Source organism: Rhea americana, unplaced genomic scaffold (genome assembly GCF_003343005.1).
Source record: "Rhea americana isolate MKP2758 unplaced genomic scaffold, rheAme1 scaffold_2, whole genome shotgun sequence".
Lineage (NCBI taxonomy): Eukaryota > Metazoa > Chordata > Aves > Rheiformes > Rheidae > Rhea > Rhea americana.
In genome coordinates this window covers 13,528,351-13,552,603 of record NW_028186149.1, presented here as the reverse complement: position 1 = coordinate 13,552,603, position 24,253 = coordinate 13,528,351, and the positions used below count along the sequence as shown (strand labels likewise).

The 24,253-nt window shown below is 36.7% G+C and overlaps 1 protein-coding gene across 2 annotated transcripts in view; it reads left to right on the top strand.

The window, feature by feature from the left end:
• Positions 1 to 22,714, top strand: part of GTF2B (general transcription factor IIB) — a 23,159-nt gene extending 445 nt beyond the window's left edge. The window contains exons 1-7 of one of the 2 annotated variants that reach the window (XM_085303522.1): positions 223 to 372; positions 2,132 to 2,238; positions 13,645 to 13,778; positions 19,285 to 19,431; positions 19,568 to 19,697; positions 20,304 to 20,585; positions 22,238 to 22,714. In XM_085303522.1, the coding sequence (XP_085159648.1) occupies positions 2,208 to 2,238; positions 13,645 to 13,778; positions 19,285 to 19,431; positions 19,568 to 19,697; positions 20,304 to 20,585; positions 22,238 to 22,371 (858 nt within the window). In that variant the 5' untranslated portion in view covers positions 223 to 372; positions 2,132 to 2,207 and the 3' untranslated portion in view covers positions 22,372 to 22,714. Of the gene's footprint in view, positions 1 to 222; positions 373 to 2,131; positions 2,239 to 13,644; positions 13,779 to 19,284; positions 19,432 to 19,567; positions 19,698 to 20,303; positions 20,586 to 22,237 lie in introns of those variants that run through there. The other variant, XM_085303521.1, reaches the window with a different exon arrangement.
• Positions 22,715 to 24,253: the final 1,539 nt, after the last annotated feature.

Sequence of the window (24,253 nt, the reverse complement as noted above, 5' to 3'; positions counted from 1 at the left end):
CTGTAGTTACAAACTTCGCGTCGTTGTTTTTCCACTGTTACCGTTTTGTAAACGAAGCCGCGTCTCGCTGCGAGGCCTCGGCGCTGCCCGTCCGCTGCTGCGTCGCCGCCTCGGCGCCCGCGCCGGGCCCGGGGCTGTTGCTGCTGGGCGCCCCCGCCGCGGCCCCGAGCCGGGCCGGCTCTGCCCGCCTGGGGCCGGGTTATCGGGCCCGAGGCTGCGCTCCCTTCGGAGCTGCACCTGCGCCGGCGCTAGGCCGGCGGCCGGAGGGGTCCCAGTGTCCCCCCTTTTCCCGGAGCACGTCGAGGGAAGCGAGGCCCATCGATCGCACTGTGGCCGAGCGCGTGTGTTCGGCTAAACCTCTCCTACGACCCAGTGAGCCTTTTCTCGTACTCCTCTTGCAAATCTAGGCCGTTTCCCGAGATTGGCCTTTATACATGCTGTGCACTTCGCTTCAGTGAAATTGGCTTATTATGTCGAACATGTATGCTACCAGAAGAACAGCATCTGCCTATGGATGCAAGTTCTGGAATTAGAAGATGAATTCTTGCAGTCAATGTGAAGTTGGAAATAAAAATACTGGTAGTTTTTTGAGGCTTTTTTTTCCTTTTTTTTCTTTCGTTTAGTATTTCAGTAGCCTTTTGCGTAACACCAAATGTCAGATGGTTGCACATCATGCTTTGTCAACAGTTCTGTCTTGTCATATGAAACTACTGACTGGGAATAACAAGAAGGAGAAAGTAGTTCTGAGAGCCTGTATGTAATCTTTTGAACAGAATTGACATTTAAAGGTCTTGTGTGAACATGTTCTTTCTAAAGGCTTTAATGTTAATACCAAAGTTGCCTTTTAATTTCACTTTTGACTCCTTGAAAGGTGTTTTTTCAAACAGCAGTTGGATTAAAATATGTCATCTTTTGCTTTTGACACATCAGAAATATCTAAAATAATAAAAATCAAGATCTGCTATATTGACTTGGTTGAAGTAAYGGACTGATGGGAAAGGGAAAAGTGGGATGCATTTAACTTTTTAATAGGATATTTTCTGCAATGATAAGGATTAATAATTATTTTTAGGCACTATTAGTTTTAGATTGATGAATACTCAAGAGAAACTRTTTTATGATCAACCTCCATATCCTCTGCTCCTTAACCCAAGGAAATGGCTGTGTTCAGTGTCTTAAAAACTCCAATTCTAAACATAGAGATTATTTTCAAATGATATTTTCAAATGATTTTAAATTGGTAGTTGTTTTACGGTTACTGTACATTCATTCCTAGTTTGAATGAGATATTTATTTTTTTATTTTGTGTATTTTTTATATGTTTTGTTATGCAAATTCATTTATTTATTTATTTTTACATCTTCTCTAGATCTTGAAGATGCATAGATGTGGAAGAAAGAATTGCCTGTTATCAAAAACTGTTGTTGTATAATTCCTTTCATGAACTGATTCATTGATTTATCTCACRTACTAGTATTGTTTTTCATTAAGATGTTAGAAATAATGAGCTATGTTTAATTTATAAAGCTAGTAAGCCTAGTATAAAGTGGACTTTTTCTTCAAATTTTCAAAAAGCAATAGTAGTATCAGCCTTTTCCTAAAAATATTGTTTAGTACACTGCTTAATCGAGGACCTGATAAATTATTTCACCCTGATGAGAATGAGTGAAAATACTGATTTAGTAATCACAACTAACTTTTGGGGAGTCTTATCTAGCATTAGATTGTGAGTTAGACCACAATCACGTCTATTGCTTAAAACTTTAAAGCTTTGTTTTTGAAAGTCTTTATATTTCTGATACAAGATAATTCAGAAAAAAAAATCAGAATTTAAGATGAACTTAAGTCACACTTGTCAAAGGTAGTACTACAGCATTTAAAAAAAAAAGGTGTATTTCAAGTTTTTAGGTTGTTATGTTGTATAATTCAAATCACTGTAAAGCCTGCATTATTGTTTTTTTCTTAGCATTAGTATTCTCAGTACTTTTTATGGTCCTGTAAAGGTTTTATTTTTAAACTARATGGTTCATTTGTACTGTGAATAATGAATATCATTGGAGAAATACAGTTTTGGATACATAACCTGTTTGATTATAGATAACAAGGATTAATGTTTCCAATTTTTTCTTAGTTTGGATGTGCTTCCAAGAGTGACTTGCCCAAACCATCCAGATTCCATTTTAGTTGAGGATTATAGAGCTGGTGATATGATCTGTTCTGAGTGTGGGCTAGTAGTAGGTAAGTAACTATTCATATTTTTGTGAGTTACTATAGAAATTAAATTGCATGTATATGTACTTTTTTTTTTTCACAAAACTTGTCTATGATAATTTGAGTGTGAAAAGGTTTTTMTTGATGCCTAAGTATTTCCTTTTATTATATACATGTTCCTTYGACTATAGCCAAAGATTCAAGGGCTTCTGTTGAAAATGGACTTAGGTCTCTTTGGTTATAGTCAAAGGAATATGCCATCTTGAGTAGTTCGTCTTGTGGTAATGACTTAACAAAGTGATCAGTCTCACCTTAAAAAGACTAAACAATTGTAGCTACATTAGCATTTTGGATTAGAATATTGTATTGTCCTGGTCAGTGTTCTGTCCTTAATCATGAATGTTTCAGTCAGGAAGGTRTAAGAAATGTAATAAAAGCTCTTAGTTAACTAACTTCCTTACAAAAAAAGTATTATTTTCATGTTGGTTAAAGGTTATCTTCTGTACTGAAGGCTGACTCTATATCCTTGCCACTGCTTGTTTTGTTAATTAAATCTTCTAAAGCTTTTAATACTATTCAAAGTAAATATTCAGTTTTTCTTTTGTGATTTTGCTGATCACTTTTATTCAGTTCATCATGTGGCAGAAACTCCTGCAGACTGAAGTATGTTTATAAATAAAATGAAATAATGAAATCCAGAAAGCCTTTTAGTTGTCTTTCTGTTTGAAAGAAAGAGGGAAAACCACTTTGTTATGAACTGTATTAAATGTTTATTTTTATGCATCTTTTTTAAGATGAACTCTTTTTTTGACCTCATATATGGGAAACTTCATACTTAGGGTAGAACCATTTTTAAACCCATTTATTTCTATTAAATTTTTTTTAGACGCATGATGACCAAAATAAATTCTGTGTTTTGACAGTGGATGTTCGGATGACTTATTCAATGATGTTAAATATTCAGATGGTTTTGTACTCTCCTGCAGTGTAATGATTTGCTTTTTACTCTTGTCTTGCGCTGAATTAAAGGTTTTCATTCAGCTTTTAACATAGAGCTAATAGCTTTCCTGAGTTGCAGAAAACTTAGTAGGAATTCTTTAGATCAGGTATCTAAAATATACACTTTTTCTTTATGCAAAATATGAACAACTCTCTGCATATTTTACTAAAATAAATATCAAAATATTAAAATGCTGTTACTAGTCATTTTGTTTAAAATGTTGAATCCATTTGAAAGACTGTGAGTAAAACACTGGTCTAGACCAGTGAGCATTAATTGCTTTGTTAAAGAAGGGCCAGTTTAAGTTGCATAAATTCCTCTGGCTAAAGATAYATCAGTCATGGCAAATTGGCTTGTTGAAAATGCAGATGTCCACAGTGACGAAATATGGTAATAGGCTTTTAGGCTGTTGGTCAGTGTTCAGTTCTTTGCATGGCTACTCTAGAAGTTGAACGAAATTTTAGAAAAGTCTGCCTTGTTCAGTTCATAACTTTCAAGGTGATGTTGTCTGAAGAAGAGGGAAAAGTCTAGCTTGCCTGCTGATGATGCATTTTATTTTAGAAACTTCGAAGTATGTCACAAAGCTCACTTCATGTACATTCTGTTTTCCAGTCACAATATATTGTTGTTTTAGAGATTTACTTTTTACTGTGGTTTTGAGTGAGTAGCTTTGGAGATTTCTTTAGTTCRAGTAATCAGAATTTTTGATGAGTAAAAATCACTAGAATATTAATCCCAACTTTGAGTTGAATTTTTCAAGGACTTATGTTCTTGAACTGAACTTGGGTTTCTTTGCAGGCAACGTTAGTAGTAGGGAAAAAGGTTTTCTTAAATTCAGAATGTTTTTTAAATAGACCTCTATGGATTTAACACTAGGCATTTTTAACGTTTACTTYCATTGTGCTGATCATTCTTATTTTGTCTTACCTTCCTTTAGCATTTTAGTTTTCCTGCATATGCCCAGTTCATTACTCTGGGTAGATARCAGCTTGGAAAACTAATTAAACCAGATGACAATAAATAATTGAAGAAYGCATGACCAAACAGAAGTGTGAATATTTAACATAGTTTCCTCTTTTGGTCTGTTAGGATAGTGGAGGAGAAAAGCGATCCAATTCTTGATGCCTGATTTTTTTGAAGTTGTRGTGTTCTAAAGGAATGAAGACAAAATCTTATTCCCAAATGAGGAAACTTTTATGTATTTGTTGTTGTGGACTCCGTATGACATGTTCACCTTAAGAGAGGTAGTGATTTCATTTCCTGTTCCTAGACAGGAAAGTCATACATTTGTCTTTAATTTCTTTGAGCTTACGTARATCATGATGTGCAGCTGTCATGAATATGATCTTGTCACAGAACATATTTTGGGTTGAAAGTTAGTGAGATTTTTATCACTGAAGAGGATTAGTCAGAAAAGAGTTTTAAAAAAGAAAACACTCCAAAAACTAACTTGATGTAATCTGTAGCCAAACAAATGTTAGATTCACTTTAGAATGTTCTCATTCAGTGTCTCCAGAGCACTGCTGGTGTAACTGGGTGGAATGGTAAGTACTGAATGTGTGTTGAACTTACTGTCATAAAGTACATAGTGATATCACTTAACTTTTTTAGTATGRTTTGGCTGAAATCAGAGTTAACAGTCCTTGAACTAAACTAAGTGAATTTCCAGTTGATGTTCCTATGTGGTCAATTACTGAAGTTTTTAAGCATTTGTGAGGAAAGTGGATTTTTGTTTGTTAAATGTAAAATAAGCTTGTCATAGGATAAAATAGTTGGTGCGTTGCTTCCAAAACTTGAAAATTAACTTTTCTTCCTTTTTAGGGTATGAAGTGAAATTGGTGCCTTAGTGTAAGGACTAAGATTGCTTTGATCAGATATGTAGCTGAAAGGGAGGGATGAAGCAATAAGAAAAGTACTAGGGGGTGGTGGGAGGAGCTGATCTTCTCTTTTGTAACAGTTGAATCCAGTGATGTAGGTAGATCTGTATTTTGGAAATGGTGTTTTTAAATGAGATTTTAAGAGACTTGTAACATCTAAGTTGGTTTACACTGCAAGGTGGTGGTCTTAATGTCTTGATAAAATTTTAAGTTACGTCTACTATTATGTTTTTTCTTTGCATCGTATTTTTCACTTGTTCTAAATCACCTCTGCTATTTTGCTGCACAGTATTAAAACAGCATTGAATCTTCTAATATCAGTATGACTGAAGCTAATTTGTGCTTCAGTCAACTTAAACTCATCTGCCTTCTCCTTATTACCTACCCCCCACCCCAGGTTAGTTTCTGTTTTATCTTTTGCTGGTTACTGTTTCCTTCTTGCTGACTTTCCACCCTGCTACTTAATTTCTTTTTGTATGAAAAGCAGTCAAAGAGTCAAAAGCAAGGTCTCTCTTGGCAGGTATTTTGCTTACTGCCTTTCATAAAAGACAATAAAAAAGGATGGAATTTTGCTGATTTACCAGAAGGGGCTTAGAAAGGCAGAATAAAAGTGGAATACAAAGCACTGACTTTTCTTAATGTAACAAAAAAGAGGTGGGCAGAATTTCAGTCAGAGGATGCAAAAACAAGCTTAATAGCATGTGCAGCTGTGCACAAGAGGGGAACTGGACAAGGAGAAGTRCGATTGTGAATAGGCTCTGGTCGTTGATGTTCTCATCAGAAATGTGGTGATTTGGAGAGAATGCATCTGTTTGTTCTATCTCTTGTGGAAAACAGTTCAGAAATTCTTACTAAAAAAATAGTCTTTCAGATAAAGTTGACAGCTGCTTAATGATATTCAGAGTTTAATATCCATTCAAAGTCTTTTTTTCTTCTTCTTTCCCCAATGCAAGAGCATTTCTTTAGTCTTGGACTGCTTTTGTTCTCATTTAAATGTTCCTTCTCATATTAATCAAAATGTGAAGTTGCAAATTCTCTTCCTACGTCTGGAATGAAATTAGGTAATGCACAGTAAATACTGGAAGTGCTGAAGTTAAGCCCTCAGTCTGAATTGATGGATACCTCTTACAGAGTAAACAAGTTATACTGCTGAGACTCGTAAAAGCTTAAGTCAACAAACCATATGCCTGATACTGAGTCTTACAKATTTCTTCAGAATACAGGAGAGAAAAATATTTGATGTATGCTTTTTGTCCAAAGCACTTTAACTAGGTAGGAAGGAATACCTTTCTGATTTAAGACTTTTATACTGTGTAATTTCACTAGATGTTGCTTTAGAGTTAATGTGCAGAAGTTGCAGCAGTGAGCATTTTATTCTCATCATTCATTAATGTTAAGTGCTAATTAGTTAAATCTGTCTACTTCAGTATGCAGGTTTGGTTTGGAGAAGAACCATGCTCTTGTATCAAATCTGGGATTGGATAGCCTTAAATTAARAGCAGTCTTTCTTCAAGTAGTGTGAATCTTTATCTACAAATCAACTTGCCAGAGCTTTGAGTTAGKTTATGACCTATATTCAGATATTTCATGTCCTATGTATACCTAAGGGTTCAGTTGAAGGATTTCGTAAAAAATTGTTCAATACCTAGCCTATCTTGTGGTGAGGTAAGGGTGTAATAAAATTTCATAAGAGGATTGTTGGCTAATGCTTCTAAAAATTGAGATCTTAAGGACTTGTCTTAAATTCAGGTGTGGTCTATATAATATAGATAAGATTTTGTTAACTTTCCCATTAATACTTTTTCTGTAAAATAGAAAACTGGAGTAGGAGGGGATTTCATAATTGCTACTCTACTGGCCAGTTCATCACCCAAGCTCTCAGTGTCATTAGGAATAAGATCGATTGTGTCTATATATGTTTTCTGAAATAAAACAAATGAACTTTTAGTTGTTGATAATATCATGCAAGTGAAGAGCTGTTTAAGCACTTTTAAATTCTGTCCAGTAGAGGGTGGTTGCAGCTATTGTACTTGTAATGCTTTTCTTCCTCCAAACGGTGAAAAATGTTTTCATACATTGATTTATGTTCATAGTTACCTGTTTGTGTGGGTGTTCTCACACACAMAGTTAAAATTTGAAATCTCAATTTAAAAAATCTTACAAAATGGCAAAATAAGGTTAAAAAAAAAAAGCAAATAAGCTTTGGATAGGAATGTATATTAAAACCTTAAATGTGGTTAGTACTTTCCCACTTAATGTCCAAGACCAGTGAAGTGTCTGATAAAAGTTTGTCCTTAAAAATAAAACTTCTTGCATCCATAGGAGAATTAATTACAAAGTATGCCGATACTTACGGAAGTATTGAATAGAGTTTTGTGTGAATATTTATGGATACTTAATTTGCAAATAAAACTTGAAATATGAAGAGAGCTATTTATTAGGCCTTTTTGGTCAGCATTTCAAATCTCTTTCAAATCCAACTTATTTCAACTTCTTAAAAAAAAAGGATGATTGCTTTGACTATTTCGGAAATGACATTTGAATACTGGAAGCTTAGACTTTAGATGTCTGCAGTTTTAAAGTGTCAAAGATAGGAAGATACTATTCTTAATATTAAGAAAACTTAATGTGGAAACCAAGTGTATAGCATTCATATTTCAGACACCTTTTACTTGAGAAATGAAGCATTTGATATCTTTGGCAAGCTTTTATGAGTCARGAAGCTTATTTGATATCAGTGAGCTTCTCTGTTTCTTTGAGTGCTTCATAYCAGTTCTTATGTGGGTTAGTGACTTGATTATGCTTAAAATTTACTCTTCTAGTTTGAATAAAACAATAAGATTAAAAGCTTTACAATTCTGCCTTTGTAAAACTTAGGCCATCTACTAAGAGGTCAAGAAACAGAAGTTTCTAGTTGTATTCAATTTTGAGCCTTCTGATGTGCAGRGTAGTATTTGCTTTTCTGGCTGGAGTTCTTATCTGATGAAGCAAAGTTGGGGTAGTGTAGTTCTCACTTATCTGCTCAAAGGTTTTCAGGCTCAGTGGTAATGTAGTGACCAAGTTACTTTTCTTTGGATTATTCCTGTTTCAAATAGTTATTCTTATTGACAATAGCTGTAGTGGATGTATTTTTTTATGTGAGTCCTTTTTTCTCTTTATCACAGAATCATTTCTTCATCTGTGGCACCTAGGAGAAGACAATTAAGAGATTATTTGAATTTTGTTTTACAAATAATGTGCACTTTCTTAAAAATTTTGGAAAAATAGTGCAGCCTTGCCTGTATGCTGAGCCAAGATGTCTGTCAAAATATCCTTCAGTAAGATCTTATTTTTTTTTTTAAGTTCCTTTTTTGAATTTTATGACTTCTTTGAATGGCAAGACCAGATTGTTATTCTTTGGAGTGATGAATTTATGTGTCAGTCCTTTATCAAAGACTGTATTAAAGGCTTCTGCGAGAGACAGAATAAGTTTCCACAAATATCTGTATTTTATATCTCATGGATCTTTTGCTGAGGACTTCTGAAGTGAACTAAGATTTGTGAGCACATCTTATCCACTAACTTGAGTGGTGCTGCATGTGCTGAAGCGTATATTTGGCTACCTGTCATCATTTAGTTGGTCTCTGGTAGTACATTAGGAGCAGAATCTCCAGCAGCTGCCCTCTTTTACAGGGCCTTGTAATAAGCATTGCTCTTGGCATGTTTCCTGTCCCCCTCATGTGGAACGTTTTCCAGTTGGTGGCTTCTAGTTTAGTACCCAAAAATCGTTGAGAGCCGTTACGAAGAATACTCTGTTTTTTGGAATGTCTCAAAGCCTGATCTAATTCTGTTTGCAGAACTGTTCTGTTTTGTTTTTGCAAATAGCTGTATTTTGCAAAAAAACCTGAAAGTCTTAGAGAAAAAGCTGTGACCATATGTATATATATTTTTTTCCAGTGGTTTATTCTCTGCTAACCTTTTAAAAGTTATCACATTATCTCAGCTAGAAATTCAAAAACTCCAGTAGAGGCAAATTTTTTTTGCTTGTTGAAAACTTGGATAGAATAAAAAGTTGAATACAATATATGGGGCAGTACATAATAGAATGTGAATGTGTTTGAAGTCATTTTCTAATGTAGTCTCTAAATGTTCATATACAACTATAACCATAAAGTTAGATCAGCATGCAGTAGCTATTGTTTAGTTTTTCTTCTTCATTTAACAGCCTGACTTGTACAGMGCATAAGGCAATAATATTTGCTAGACTCATCTGGTCCCGGAATGTGACTTTAATTTTGAGTTTTTGAAGCAAGGAGCCCTGGGGGATGTGCCTGCACAGGTTTGTCACTGGATGGGGCTTGCCTGGCTCTGTCTCTGCTTTCTAGCCCGGGCTCTTCCAGATATGAGCAGAGTAGCAACTTTAGGCAAAGAGAGGGAGGGCAATACCCTTGGATCTGTAAGGTGATAGCTGCTGCTACTTCTGCTGTGTTGTCCCCCAGCATTCAAGGAAAGCGTGTTAGCGTGATGGTAGTATTTGGAGCTGTGCCTGAGTGAATGAGTCTTTTCTGTGCACTGGGATGTGTGAAACAGCCAGTCAGGTAGTTCAGCCTGGCACTTCACTGTTACRTTTCTTCCCCTTTCTCTTCATCTTGTATTTTGCTATTTAGACATTTCATTACTGTGATTTGTCTCAGTATCTCATTACTCTGGATAATAGTGAATTGACTGAAATGAATTTTAATTTTGTATTTTATTTTTTTAATTTGGCATTGTAAATTTTTTAATTAAAACATGTCTGTGCTCACTAGATGGCAGCAGATTCTTTAACTCTGGAAGTGAAACAAACATTCTGTAGAAACAATAGGTATTTGGTACTTTTGAAGTGCAAATAAACTTTTTATGCTGTATATATTTTAGGATTACAATACTAGTCAAGAATATGTGGAGCTGGATGCAATGTACAGCTAACATTATAGCTCCTCTGAAACTTGCTTAAGACACTAAACTATATCATAGAACTGTTTCAAGATTGAACATGGCAAGTAAATGACATTGAGGCTTGAGTTTGATCCTATTCTTGTTTTGATTAAACATCTTCAATTTACAGCTATGCTACCCTCATATTACAGACAATATAAAAAGCAAATAGAGAATGAGATATTTGTGAGTCGTTGCAAGTGGAATGCAATGCTGAAATARCTAATGTTATTTCTCTAAAATGTAATTGCAATTTCAGAGTTATCTTCTGGTGAAAAGGTGAAAATATTTTCCTTTGAGAAATAACTTTCCATTTTACCGAGGAAAATAGAAATATGTGATTTGTGATGTATGTAGATGTTTTAAGCTGATTTGTAAAAGTTGTTCAAAATTATATTATAGTTTTTGATACATACCTAAGTTTAATGGTGCATTTTTGTAGTTCTTGCTCTTCTTTTGGCATTTGTGAAGAAAAGCAAATCTTGGTCTAAAGTTTTCTGCTCTGAATAACAGGTCTGCATTTTACTAAATGAGCTTTTTAGTTGCTGGGTAACAGGAGTCAGTGAAGTTCACTGTATCTCCCTTAGACTCCCAGTGTTAAAGTCAAATCGATTGTTTTAAAAGTAACCATATACTGGAAGAACTGTTTACGAAATGAAATGTGACCGTGAAGAAAAAGCTAGTATATTCAGGAATATGCATCATGATATCAGTCTGGTGATTGGTTTCTTYAAAGATTAGGGCCCTGTAAACTCTGGATTTTTTTCTGTACTTCAGAGGAGGAAAGAAGAATGAACTTACCTGCTTGATGAAAATTAAGTAAGGGAGTGTAAGGGCACCGCATCTAGTGAAATTTATTTCTACTTCAAAAGACTATCAGAAGTAAAATCGGAGGTACTAAAAGGAATATGCAGTCACTCAACAGCTGGATAGGGTTGCCAAAACCTGTCTAATAATATTGTGATGAAGTAGTAGCTTTCAGGGAAGTACGGATTGGGAGCTTTTGTAACTCTGATGTTTAACGGTCAGACCCCGTTGCCCAGGAGCTTTAGGAAACCCAGTCAGTAGGGTATGACCCAGGAAATTGTGTTCAGGGCTTGAAATGATGGCTCAGCCACCAGTCTTCAAAGCCATGTATCCATGGTAATATTTTCCGCTACTACTTACAAGACTGACTTCAGTATTCTAAGATTTGTGTTTTTATCACTTATTCTAGGTTGGATCTTAATTGTCTGCCTCTAAACTAACATTGCAGCTCTGAAGTTCTTTTGTATTTTGAAAAGTTGAAAATAATAAAGCCATATTTATTTGTATATGGAGTGGGATAGTCAGCTTCTTGTAGTTGAATACATATTTTTCATCAATAAAACCCCTTATTGACCTATTTATTCCATTTTCATTAATATTTCTAGCTTGCGTCGCGCTTCTCTTGTAGCAGCCGTTTGAAGGATGGAATGTGCTTCTTAGGACTGGTATATTTAAGTAAAACACTGGGAGTATGCAGGAAAACTATTATTCTGCAATAGCAGATTTCTTGGCAAGGTAAAGATATTTGTGTATTGCATCTTAATTACACAAATGTTTTATAATCAGTGATTTTTTTTCTACTTAATCTTTTCTCACTCTGAAATAGTATTTTCAATCGTTGTTTGTAATATATCTGACAAAGTAGGCAGTGATATAACACTTTTTTTTTTGGTTAGAGCAGGAACAGTTCATAACTCACAAGAAGCAGATCTCTGAGTCATTTAGGTCATTCCCACTTGTGTGGAAAAAATATTACATCATTGCCCTGTACTCAGTGTTCTATTTATACCATGCCAGAATTTTAAGTACATTTTGCTTTTTTTAGATGCAGTAAACAGTATTGGGAGGTTGTCTTAAAGTAAAGTTACTGCTAGACCATAGAAGGAGTATTACTTAATCAAGTATTTACAGAGAGTCCAGAGCCAGAGGAGCATACTGTCTGCTAATTTAGGCTTGCAAGGGGTAGACCTGTGTAGCGGAAACAGTAGATCTCTGTTTTTGGAATATTCTTTTTTTAAACTCTGCTGTATTCTTAAGCTTCTAGTTTTTGATTGAGTTTTTTTCCTCTTGGTTTTGTCAAATCAGTAAAATCCTAAGGTGAAGCGTAGCTGTAAACGTGTATAACTGACAAGTGTTGGTGAGAACCTTTTACACCTACATTTATTCTGTTTAGATTGTGGAGATTTCTTATGTTCATGTACTCTTTCAAATTCAAGCATATTTCCTGCATAATCTTATATTAGGAACAAAGTTTCTCGTTCAGATTAAGATTTTATTCTGAGAGTAGTTGTGCAGTTGCACCACTCTGCTCCTGTATTTTCTCCAGCTTTGTATCTTGTGATATTACTATCATTGCTTTTACTCTCTGTTTTTCATGCAGTCAGCACTGCTTATTTTCTGCAGACATTAGCTTCACAACTCACTTAAACATTGATGAATTTAATGAATCTTTTCTCAGGTTTAGCAAAGCAAAGATGACAGTTATATTGAAGTTTCTTCTGATGTCCTACACAAATGTAGATTGCTGAACTACTAAAAATTTAAACAATATGTTCTCTTCTTTTTGTGCTTTTTCTCTTTTTTAATTTTGTAGCATTTCTCTGGAGTTCACGCACCTCTGAGATGCATTTTACCGTATCTGTGAATAGAATGAACTATACTGGTAGCAGTATGGTTTTTGTTTCCCTCCTCAAGCTGGTATCATTATAATTACTGTAAGGTTTTTGCCTGCCTCTGTAGTAGGGATATTTTTCAATGTGAAAGTTGCTGCATCAAAGGCTTAGGTGAGTATAACGGGAGAATTCTGCCAGGGAAGTTAGTTCATTCAGAGAATGTGGATTTCCTGTCTGTTTTTTTTTTTTTTCTCCGCTTCCTTCTTGTTTACTCTCTGAATTTGTATTTACATTCTTCTGGATATAGTGGAGCAGATTTAGTTTAAGAAGAAAGAGCTATAAATACATTAATGATGCTTGATGGTATTAACAATATTAACGAAGTGGAGCTGGGCAGGGTCAGAACTCCCTTCAGGAACAGAAATTCAGCTCCAAAGTGCGGTAAGGTAGGTTAGGAGGTGACATTCATTTTAGAGTATTAAGGACCTGGAGCTCATGCACACAAGTGATTTACTGCAGCTTAATGAGCATGTGCATGACAGATAATTCACGTGTGCACTTTTAACCCATGGCAAATGGGAGGTAACTCGTTAAGTTACAATAAYTTACACATTTGTCTAAGCTCTGAGAATATCCAGAGGCAGCAGTGACCTCCAGCTTGAAATCAAGGTTTTGATTCCTTTTGCGTATTGAAGATCCCACAAAACTATTTAACAGTAAGAGCAGTAATTCTTTGTGTTCTGGATATATTTCTTCAATTATTTATATTCTCCCAGCAGCTACAGTTCCATACGTTTTTCTACTGCGTTCTATTCAGTGCCTTGTCGTGCAATTAACTGTTCTGTTTCCAGATGCCAACACATTGCCTACTTTTAATGGAGAGCTCGGATGTGTAGTTTAATGTTTGCGAAATACTTCAAAATGTTGCATTAATGCAGACTACTGCGTTCTGTGAACCCAGGTGACCGAGTCATAGATGTAGGATCAGAGTGGAGAACTTTCAGCAATGACAAAGCAACAAAAGACCCATCTCGAGTTGGGGATACCCAGAATCCTTTGTTGAGTGATGGCGACTTGAGTACAATGATTGGCAAGGTAACGTTWAAAATACTCAATTCTACTAAGTTTGTCAGATATATGTTTATGTGTCTGTAGATAAGCTGTGCAAAGAATGTGTTTACATAGAAATTTGGTCTAAACTGAACTTTTAAATTGCAATAAAAGTTAGCTAATTGTGAATGTCTCTAGGTGTGGCAGGAAAGGGCTGAACCTTTCGTAAGAGAAAGGTTCATAGCACTGTGAGACTATTTGCCACTCTGAAGGTACTACTATAAATAGAAATTGTGGTGATGCAGACTTTACAAGAACAAAAAAACCCACCTTGACTTAGCATTCTAATATTTGATGTATTTAAGAATTCTGAAATAGTGGATACCTAGTTTTGACATCTCGATGGCTAGCGTTGTCAGACTTGAACTAACTTTTTTTTGTGAGAAATTCTATGTAAGGTTAAAATTGGGAATCTGAAGTGAGCTACATGTATGTACTAACTGTTCTTCCAGCACTAAATCTAGACTTCTTTCATGATTCCATAGTGCTCCAGAAGAAAGTATTAGATGTATATTTTGATTGAAGTACAGTTGTACAATATCCTGCTGCTTTCCTTGAGAGAAATAGCAAGATTAATCACACAAATGTATTCACTTTAATGAAGTAATGTGACCCAGATAAACATTAATTGTTATACTTTGTTGTATTTTGTTCATAGTTGTAGATTTCTTAAATGTTTCATGCTCACTGACCTTTGATGTTTTTGTCTGCCCTCTTCTACAATTACTTAAGCGTAGTAAAATCAATATATTCAATGGTAGCCTGTTTTCTGAAAAATAAAGTGGAAATACTCAACTGCAAGTGAATGTCATTGTCCTGTTCCAGACAGGGAAATGGTCTTCAGCCATTGGTTGGACACTTACAATATCATTATGAAGGAGAAACATATTTTGTTCCAGTGATGTTGCTAGGATGAAGGAACAGACACACCTGATAAAGTTTTATGGATATGTATAGAGGAGCGTATACCGTATTCATTGACTAAGAGTTTTTCAAAGRGGAAGATGACTGGTGAATGTCCATATGAGCAATTAATCTTGAGGCCCAGTTTGTGAAAAAGTAACCTTTCTTCCTTCAAAGGGTTGAACATATGGATGCTTGTATTTCAGACATCATCAAGCAGCACTGCCCAGCAGGTTGTAGAACACCTTATAGTGGGTTTTGGAATCCTTCAGGCAAAGAAATTTATATGCTGCTCTACTAAACACAATGCTGCTGAGTAACCCTGTGTAGCAGTGCTTTAGAAGAGTTACTGGAGCTTCACTGACACCTGAATAGGTCCAGAAAGATTGTAGTTGTTTGTTTTTTTTGTCACTTTTTGGTCCGTTGATACCAGAAATGCACCTTTTTAGACAGATGGGGAAATGAACAGCTTGCTTCAGATTTTTACAGTTGTCTCATTTTAGTACTGTACAGCTACAAGGTTTGTTCTGGGGAACTGAGTTTGATTCAGTAGGAAGACCTTCAGAGATCTTTCAGGAACTTTGAGAAAAGACAWAAGATATCTCAGCTAGAGACAGGATTTATATGCAGGTGGCCAGTGACTTGAGCTGTTAACCTTTTTTCCTTGAGGTTCAGATCCCAATTTCAAGTAAGAGGGATAGTAGCCCCAGTGAGAGATAAAGGAACATCTGGATTTTGTTTTTCTGTGAAAACTGGAAAACAGAACAGAAAATTTTCAGAATGTTTTGTCACTGCTTTTCTTCCTGAAACCAGGAGGTACTACTACAGAACTCCTTCCTGTTGGGGGAAGGCTGTTTTGCCCATGCAAAGGGATTAATTCCTAATTGGTTTTAGTACTTATGGGACCCATCTGTCTGAGGTAGCAGAAGCCTGTATTGGAAGAAAGATTAATTTGTCTGCAAAGAGGAGAATGAATAGCATGGCCTGGTGTAGCAGAAGTGGCTTGCATTATTCGGGCATATCTTCAGTGTATTGACACAGAATTGTGTATCTCTGAAAGTAGATACTGCATGCTGCAGTTGATCTGAGGACAGCGTTGGAGGCATGTTGGGAACTCTGTTATTAGTTGTGACTTGTTTATCAACATGTCATTGTTCTTTCTAAAATCCTCATGTGAAATTCAAGAAAAATAACTGATCAAGCAATCTATTGATCTGCCTTGATCCATACAACTATTTCCTGTGTAATCTATCAGAATTTTTGATTTTGCTATACCTTGAAAAGTTGTTTTTTGGCACTCTTTATAGGTTTATTTTTTTGTTGTAGTAGCAGCAGCTATAAGAGAATCTAGCTTGGGTGAACAAGAAAGTGATGTAGTTCTTTGGTATAGAACTCTGACCCTTTGGTTAGGTGCTTCTGGAAGGAAGCTGGGTGTTGTTAGATTGTGGCCTGGGTCTAAAAGAACTGTATTAATAAGCAGTGATAAGGTACCTTATTATCAAGGACTGGTTGAAAAAAGAGAAGGAAAGATTCATGGTCACCTCCAGACTGTATAATGAGCTGCTTGTACAAGCAAGCAGACTGCCTGATCTGCGAGGAATTCCTTCAGTATTCCGTATAAAGTCAGTAATATGAACTGATGCTGATGATGCTTCTTTCTTTTGCTGTTGAAGAGGATATTAGATACAAAACTATTACTGCCAGCACTGTAAACCTGACTTCTATTGACCACTTCCTGATGTCGCCACTGTTTGCAGTACAGCATTTTCTAACTCTAGTTAGCGTTGAAGTGACTTCCAGGATGATATAATAAAAGAATCCATGAGTTGTCTTTTGCTCTGTTTGAAAGCCAAGCAGATGGAATTTGTGCTTTTGATGCCTTCTGTGCTGAGGTAGTCAAGACATGAGTTAAATGGAGATTCTCATGGAGACCACAGCCATAAGACACACCATTACAAAAGTCTGTTGGATCTTAGTTAAAACTCTATGGCCTCTGTTTCTCCATATAGGGAAAGGGACTTCTAACATGGCTGTCAAGGACTAAAGATAGCAAGCATTGTCCCTCAATTAGTTGAAGGCCCCGGTAGAAGGAAAGAATGGATGAGACATTTAAATAGCAAATGCAGGGAGGATTGCTGTGGTTTGTTTAAGCAATTGAGATGGAGGAGTATTTTCCAACCCTTTTATAGTTGTGAGCTGTGTATTGGCATGGGTCTTGCAGAGTGCTTGTATAGATAATGCTAAGGTAAAATCCTCTGGCTAATGGTACTTCCTTACAGCTATACCTCTAGCTTGAATATACATAAACATTCAGAGGAAAAGGTAATCAGAAGTACTGGAAAGAAAATTCCTTTAAGAAAAAAAACCCAGAAATTTTAAGGAGAACAGTTACAAAATATTCTCCACGTGCTGCACAGTGGGCCAGAGAAAACTTCTGTGATGAAGGAGAATGCCTCATGGCCATGGAAAGAGAGCAGTGCTCTCTGGTAGAGGACCAGAAGATCCTGAGGCCTGCATGAAGAGTGGGACGGGTAGGCCTTTGTGGTCACTCCCTTGACATTTGCAGTGTTTTGAGCAAATGCAGTTCCTTCAGGTGTTTGTTCATAGCGTTAAGCCAGGAAACTATGATGCACGTGAGAAAATGCACTGCAGGGAGCAGGGGTGTAGTGCTGTCCAGGAGGAAGCCTTCTGGCCTGAGACYTCAGTCATAATTTGTGTATTTCTTGGACCAGAGAATGTCGTTCTGCCTTGATTTCTGAAAGTTGTCTTGTGTTGCAGGCACTTGTTTGTAATGCGTTTTGTGGCCTGGAGTCTGCTGTGTTTGATTCTTATTTGTTCCTTACGTCTAAACCTTACTGGAAAGCTTTGGATAGCTGGAGCTTGTTTGGTCCAGGGAGTTGCCTCTAGTACAGCCTTCTGCTGTGTTGGTGCCAGGATTATTTCTGGGTGATTCCCTCAAACTTCCTTACATGAAAAAAGATGAAAGAGTAGAAAAAACCAAAAACAATCTTAGGATCTAGCATCTGTCACAGAAAGCCACTTCAAGAACTTACCTAGAGGGAAATGTGTGAGAGAGGGTTCTGTGCCCAGACCGGCACAGTCACAACAAAGTGGTTGTGCCACAGATGTGGCCTCAGCTATAGAGATACTGATTGAGCCCATCTGAATTGGGTGCAAGTGGAGTCTTTCCTTGGCAATAATGAGGAAGCGGAGCGGCTCCCCTCTGAGCAAGGAGTAAGTCTAAGAAAGGAGTGAGCATATTATTGTTGGACAGCCAAAGAACATATATTAAATATAGATATGTGCTAAGGAAAGATTATAGAGTTATAGGCTGTTTTAAAATAGAAGGACAATTCACAAGGGCCATGGTTTGGGAAAGAGCAAAATAGAGCTCTGACTCCATCTGGGTGCCTGAGAGGAATGAGGTGGTGCCAAAGTATGATCTGTCCTTTATGTTCACTGTATCCTGGCCCTCTGCCCCACACATGGGCATCCCGATACATTGCTGAGTATAATTTAAGAACATTGCGTGCATATGCTCACTGTGAATGGCCACATTAGCAGTTGCTCATAGATCAAGATCGGCTTTGTGCTTACTGGTCTTAGCAAAACCAGAACAGTTTTGTAGTATGTTTTTACAGTGACCACGTCAGTTTGTTTAATCTGTCAATCAGTAATGCAAGTTGGATGCCTTTGCCTAACTGAATTGTTTGAAGGTGTCAGSAAAGAATGAGCAGGTGATGTTCTCCTGATTATGAACTGTCACTAATCTTAATACAACACTATTTGTCAAGGGCATGTTTCAGTGTTGAAGGCCATAAACATTTTAACTCCCCTTAGTTAGGCAAGATAGGCATATTTAACAAAAGCATGCTATTGCACTGTCGATTGTAAGATACAGAACGTGTACATTGGAAGCTTGCTAAGCATTAAAGTTGCCAGGCTGAACTCCTCCTAAGACCTCAAGCTTTTCTTTCAAGAGGTACTTGGTTTTCTTTTACAGGCAGAATATACAGCTTTTTGCATGTTGCAACAGCTAAGACTTGCTACTTGCAGAAGGCAGAGCGTCAAATGAGATTTGAATAGGACACTGATTTGGGTACTTTCTTTGTCTATGCCTTCATTTCCACATTTAAGCTATCATTATGACAACAGGTCTCTYTTTGGCCATAAAAATTTATTTTTCTGAATCAGTGATCTGCCAGAGAGAGTGCAGATGCAGCCCAAATGACATACAGAAAACATAATCTTGGACCTCAGCAGTGGTAACAGGAGAATTGGGACACATTGCCTGCATAGTGTTCATATTTTATTCTTTAAGCTACTGTTACTTTAGGAAAGAAAAATCTTTGCGTAATCTCTGGGCTCCTTGGAAAACAATTCTCAATTTTAGACTTTTTTTTTTCGGACAGACTTTTGCAAAGTRTAGAACATGACATTTGCAACAATGCTTGATTGTGTGATTTACTTCGGTCATTTACGTAACTGTTCTAGCCTAAAGCTTTGAATTAGGGTTTATAAAGCTGGAAGGTGTTTGTAATGAGGAGGAAGTCACTTGTTTTATGGAAAATAAAATCTTTGTTTTCAGGGCACAGGTGCAGCAAGTTTTGATGAATTTGGAAATTCGAAGTACCAGAATCGCAGAACTATGAGTAGCTCTGATCGTGCAATGATGAACGCTTTTAAAGAAATTACGAACATGGCAGACAGAATCAACCTCCCTAGGAATATAGTTGTAAGTTCATGTCTCCCTTCCTTAAATTGTTCTGGCATTGACTTAGTTAGCATAATATAATGAGCACATGAATTTTTGATATTGCTGCTAATTAAATGGCCTAGAGTTAATTAAATTTAGTCTTCTTGCTTTGAAGGATCGAACAAATAATTTATTCAAGCAAGTGTATGAGCAAAAGAGCCTAAAGGGAAGGAGTAATGATGCTATTGCTTCTGCTTGTCTCTACATAGCCTGTAGGCAAGAGGGTGTTCCAAGAACGTTTAAAGGTAAGCTTTTGGTGATACAGTCAATTTTACCATAAAGTAAAATAAATATCTCGTTACTATTATTGTGGGGTGTTGGTTGTCTCTTATTCCTGGACTTTTTGCTGAGTTGTTTGTTCTCAGCTATAGTCCACCTTTGAAAATAAGTCTAGTAAACTTCTTGAATTCATCAAGTGTGTAGGCTCTCAGGCATGGATTTTTTGGTGATAATACACTAAGATGATTACCATTTGCGATTCGTTATAAGTGTTGGTATAATTTAAAAGGTATTGCCAGATCTGAAGATGATGAGGACTGTTCTAATTAAATTTGAGTCAACAGCTCTGATAAGTATGTGCATGTGTCCTAATGGGGGTGCAAATTTGACACCGAGTAACAAGTTTTTCCTATTAAGCAAGYTGTGTATGTATTAGCTGCTTATGGAACAGTTTGCACTGACATAAGTGATTTAGAAATTTCACAAGTGTGCAAAGCTTATTATTTGGTGGTGATGGCTTTCATGACTTTGACCTGCTTTGTGCTGTTAAAATGTATGATGAATTGATTTTGCCTATGTTGGAAGAACAAATTCAGTCAAGCCTACAGTTTAATTTTTTCTTCCTTGTTTAGAAATATGTGCAGTGTCCAGGATTTCAAAGAAGGAAATAGGCCGATGTTTTAAACTTATTTTGAAAGCTCTTGAAACCAGTGTTGATCTGATTACAACCGGAGACTTCATGTCAAGATTTTGTTCAAATCTGGGTCTTCCTAAACAAGTACAAATGGCAGCAACACACATTGCCCGTAAAGCTGTGGAATTAGATTTGGTTCCTGGGAGGAGCCCTATTTCTGTAGCAGCTGCAGCTATTTATATGGCATCACAAGCCTCTGCAGAGAAAAGGACACAAAAAGGTAAAACTTCACTTTTTAAAAAATATCTTCTTTCTTGAAAGAGAATTCAAATTTATTGTAAAACTTGGATGAAGTCTGCAGAGGTAGTGATATGCTACCATTTTAGTGGGATGCATCATGGATCAAATTAGGATGGACAACCCCTATTACAAATTGAATAATTGGTTATATCCATGTAAACTGAGTTCATTTTCTTCTGGCACTGGTACTTGCATATTTAAATGAAATGTGCTGATTTGCATACATAGCTCTAATTTTAACTTTACCTGTGCTAGTATTTGCATGCATACTTTCTCCTGTTCTAAAATATAAGAAGTACAAACGTGGTGGTAGTTGTAGCTAGTATTAATGGCTTTAGTTTACACTCTAACTGAATTCTTGGCTGCCAGAATGATTTAACATTATCTAAATTAGTATATATTCCTTGCCTTCTCTCGAGACTGCAATGGACACTGAAGGCTGGTGGCACAGTAGGCTTGGCTGTAGATCACCTTTGACGTTATTCTCCCTATTAGGGAGTTGAGGCTATTTAGAGCATCAGAATAGCCTGGAGCAGCTTTTCATGTCAAGAGAAGGGGAAGTAAGGCTGAGCATTTTTTATTAGAATTTGGTATGACAAATGGATTAAAATGCTAGCAGCTGATTGTGGAAGCTTGGTTGATATTTTTTGTTCCAGTTCAGATCAGACATAAGTTTATTAAAAACACCCCTCACCCCTACCCCCAAAAAGAAAAAGGGGGGGGGGAACCACAATCCCTAACTAAAATCCTGCAGCTTCTTAATAGAGAGCTGATTTTAGGTAAAGAGTAGAGTCTTTTCTCTCCGTCGGGTTACGACGCTTTGTTCTGCAGTAAGCATCGCTTGCTCTGTCTTTGGTGCTTTCATCGTGCTGGCAGTTTCCTGGGATTGTGAGCGGTCTACTTTCATCCTTGCTCACCTTGACCTATTTGATTTTACCTCCTAAGATTAAAACAAAGAGCTGCCCGTCATTGATGCATGCATGCCCCTGTACTCCCTCAGGGTCCACAGACAGTGCTGAAGGCTTTTGTGCATTTCAAGATTTGAAGTTCTAACTTTGGTTAAATCTTGAATAAACTAAGTTCCTGTGTATCTCTAACAAGCATTTCCTTTGCTTATTAAACACTAGTTGGATCAATATGTCTCTGCTGGAATATTTCTCTGTATATTTTAAGTTAGCTGCATTTCATGTTTAGCTGAAGGTGTTATTTTTTACCTAGGCTTTCTGCTGTTTTTGCTTGTATTTAATTAAAGCATAAAAATCAGGAGCTTGATGCTGACAATGATTTATTAGAATATTGTTGGATATACAAAGACTTTGCAATAGTTTTTTTTTTTTTTTTTTTTTTTTTTTTTTTTTTTTNATGATTTTCACACTTTTGGTCCTCTGTCAGTTTGAAATTGATTTTAATCCAAAATGGATAGCACATGTTGAATTATGGCACATGAAAAGACCAACTTTGTGAATTCTGTGCAAAATATTAGTCACTATTGTTAATTTTTTCCAGGCTTTTGGGGGAGTTATGAAAGTAGCTAATGTATAGCACTTCTTGATTAAATTATGCTTGCTAGTTTCTTCAATACAAATGGCAATAGAAAAAACAGTAATCATATTTGTCTGCTTTTTGTCTTAGAAATTGGCGATATTGCTGGTGTAGCTGATGTCACGATCAGACAGTCTTATAGGCTGATCTATCCTCGAGCTCCAGATCTCTTCCCAGCAGACTTCAAATTTGATACCCCAGTAGACAAACTACCACAGCTGTGAAATTTGAGGGTTACTTTTAATTTCTATTAAAAAAAACTTTGATTTTTGCCTATAATAAAGGATGTACAAAGTGTTAATATTGAGTCTTCATGTTGTGGAACTGGAGGATATGGAGACCAAGCATAACTGCTGAAACACAGCACACATTCCAGGGGTAAACAAATTCATTGTGTGGCATTTTGTATGTATATATTAGTGGAAGTAAATATTTAATGACTGTTGCAACAAGCTTAATTTCATATTGTTGTACTTATTTAGATTTCTTTTGTAGGGATCTAGTAAAATGTATTTTGGAAAATTGAAATTATTATGTAATTCCTGAATAAACTGTTTTCCAAAAACACTTACTATCTTGTGAATATCACTACAGCCTGACACGCACATACTGTTCCACACACTGAGAACTGGAATGCAGTGTGATGGAATGGTAGAGTTAAGAGTTCATTCTTATGGACTTAGTCACGAGGATACTTAAATGCACGCTTTCCTGGCAACTTTTAATCTCTAGTGTCCTTTAATATTTGTATTAGCTGCAATTTATAGTATGGAAGACTTAACCTAGAATGCAAACAGTTGATGGAAAGCAGTTTGAGTATTTGCACAACTGCTCCTGAAGATTTTTGAACTTGTTACAAAAAGATTAGTCACATCTTTGGCACAGTATCCTTGATTTTCATTGATGTCTCTGTGCWTTGCTTCTGTGAATTTGCTGCAATGACAAAGCAGCTAAACACAAGGACAGTCACTTTAATTGAATTCCTGACAGCTTTGTGATGCTTGGTACTGTACGAAGGAAGACAAAAATATGCCCAAATATTGCTGTGAAATGTTCTGACTTGTCATTGCACTGTGCAGCCTAGTTGGCCAGCGGCTGAGCTCTTGACACTGTTGTGTTGCAAGTGAGCGCTTGCATGTTTTGATATGGTGCACCGGGTGCTGAGGAGTGAAAGCCAGAAGTTGTTCAGCCCTCCCCAAACTAATAGCTTTGAAAACTAGACGCCTTCTGACAGTGTCCCTTTGTGCGCAGAGCAACAAGTGTCCTTAACCAGGAGTCTTCTGGTTCCTGACCTAATTTTGCATCACAGGTGCAAGATTCATTTTAGTTACCAAACTGAACAGCTGAGGGGTCAGCTTGCGGTGCATCTGGTCCTAAGCCAGGCAGAGAGAAGGCTGTGTGTCCAGTGCTATCAGTACTAGTTGTCAATAGCTTTGACCAGGTTCTGGCTGCTTTGGTTTTAATCCTTTTCTGCCAGTGAAGACTACTGAAATGTGGCAGCTCAATGTTCGTTTTTTCTTTAACCAAAACACAGAGGCTGTACAGTTCTATTACACCACTGAAGCTGTCGATCGCAGTCCTGAAAAATAATTCTGGCGTAGAAGTTAGAGGTTACGTTCCTGATAATTTAGAGGTATTATATTCTAATGTAATGCATTTCCCTATTTTTTAATATACTACAACAATTTCTCTTAACTGGGATTTTTCCTGTCTTGTTTTGAGCAGTTCCCTTCTGGGTGTAGGCATGAGGTTTTGAACAGAAAGGAAGTATCCTACCTCTAATGTGCTGTTGCAGTTGGGAAATACAAAGGTGAAAGTCCTCATACAGTAGATTACTTTTTAGCACAGATCAGCACATTAAAACTACATGCTGGTTAGAAATGRCTGGAAACTTACATTTATGATAGTGCTTTTGTTTTAAATGTTTTCAGGCCTTATGGATCAGCACTTGACATCTGAGTGGTGTTTGCAGTTTGAAATCGCTACATGCAGCAGAAGCTGTCCAGGTTGAAACTTGAAAAGAGTTTTACAAAGTTCTGGAGTGCAGCAGATAGGGGCAGGGACGCACCATCCTGCTGTGTGGAGCTTTGCTTGACCTTGCCTCTT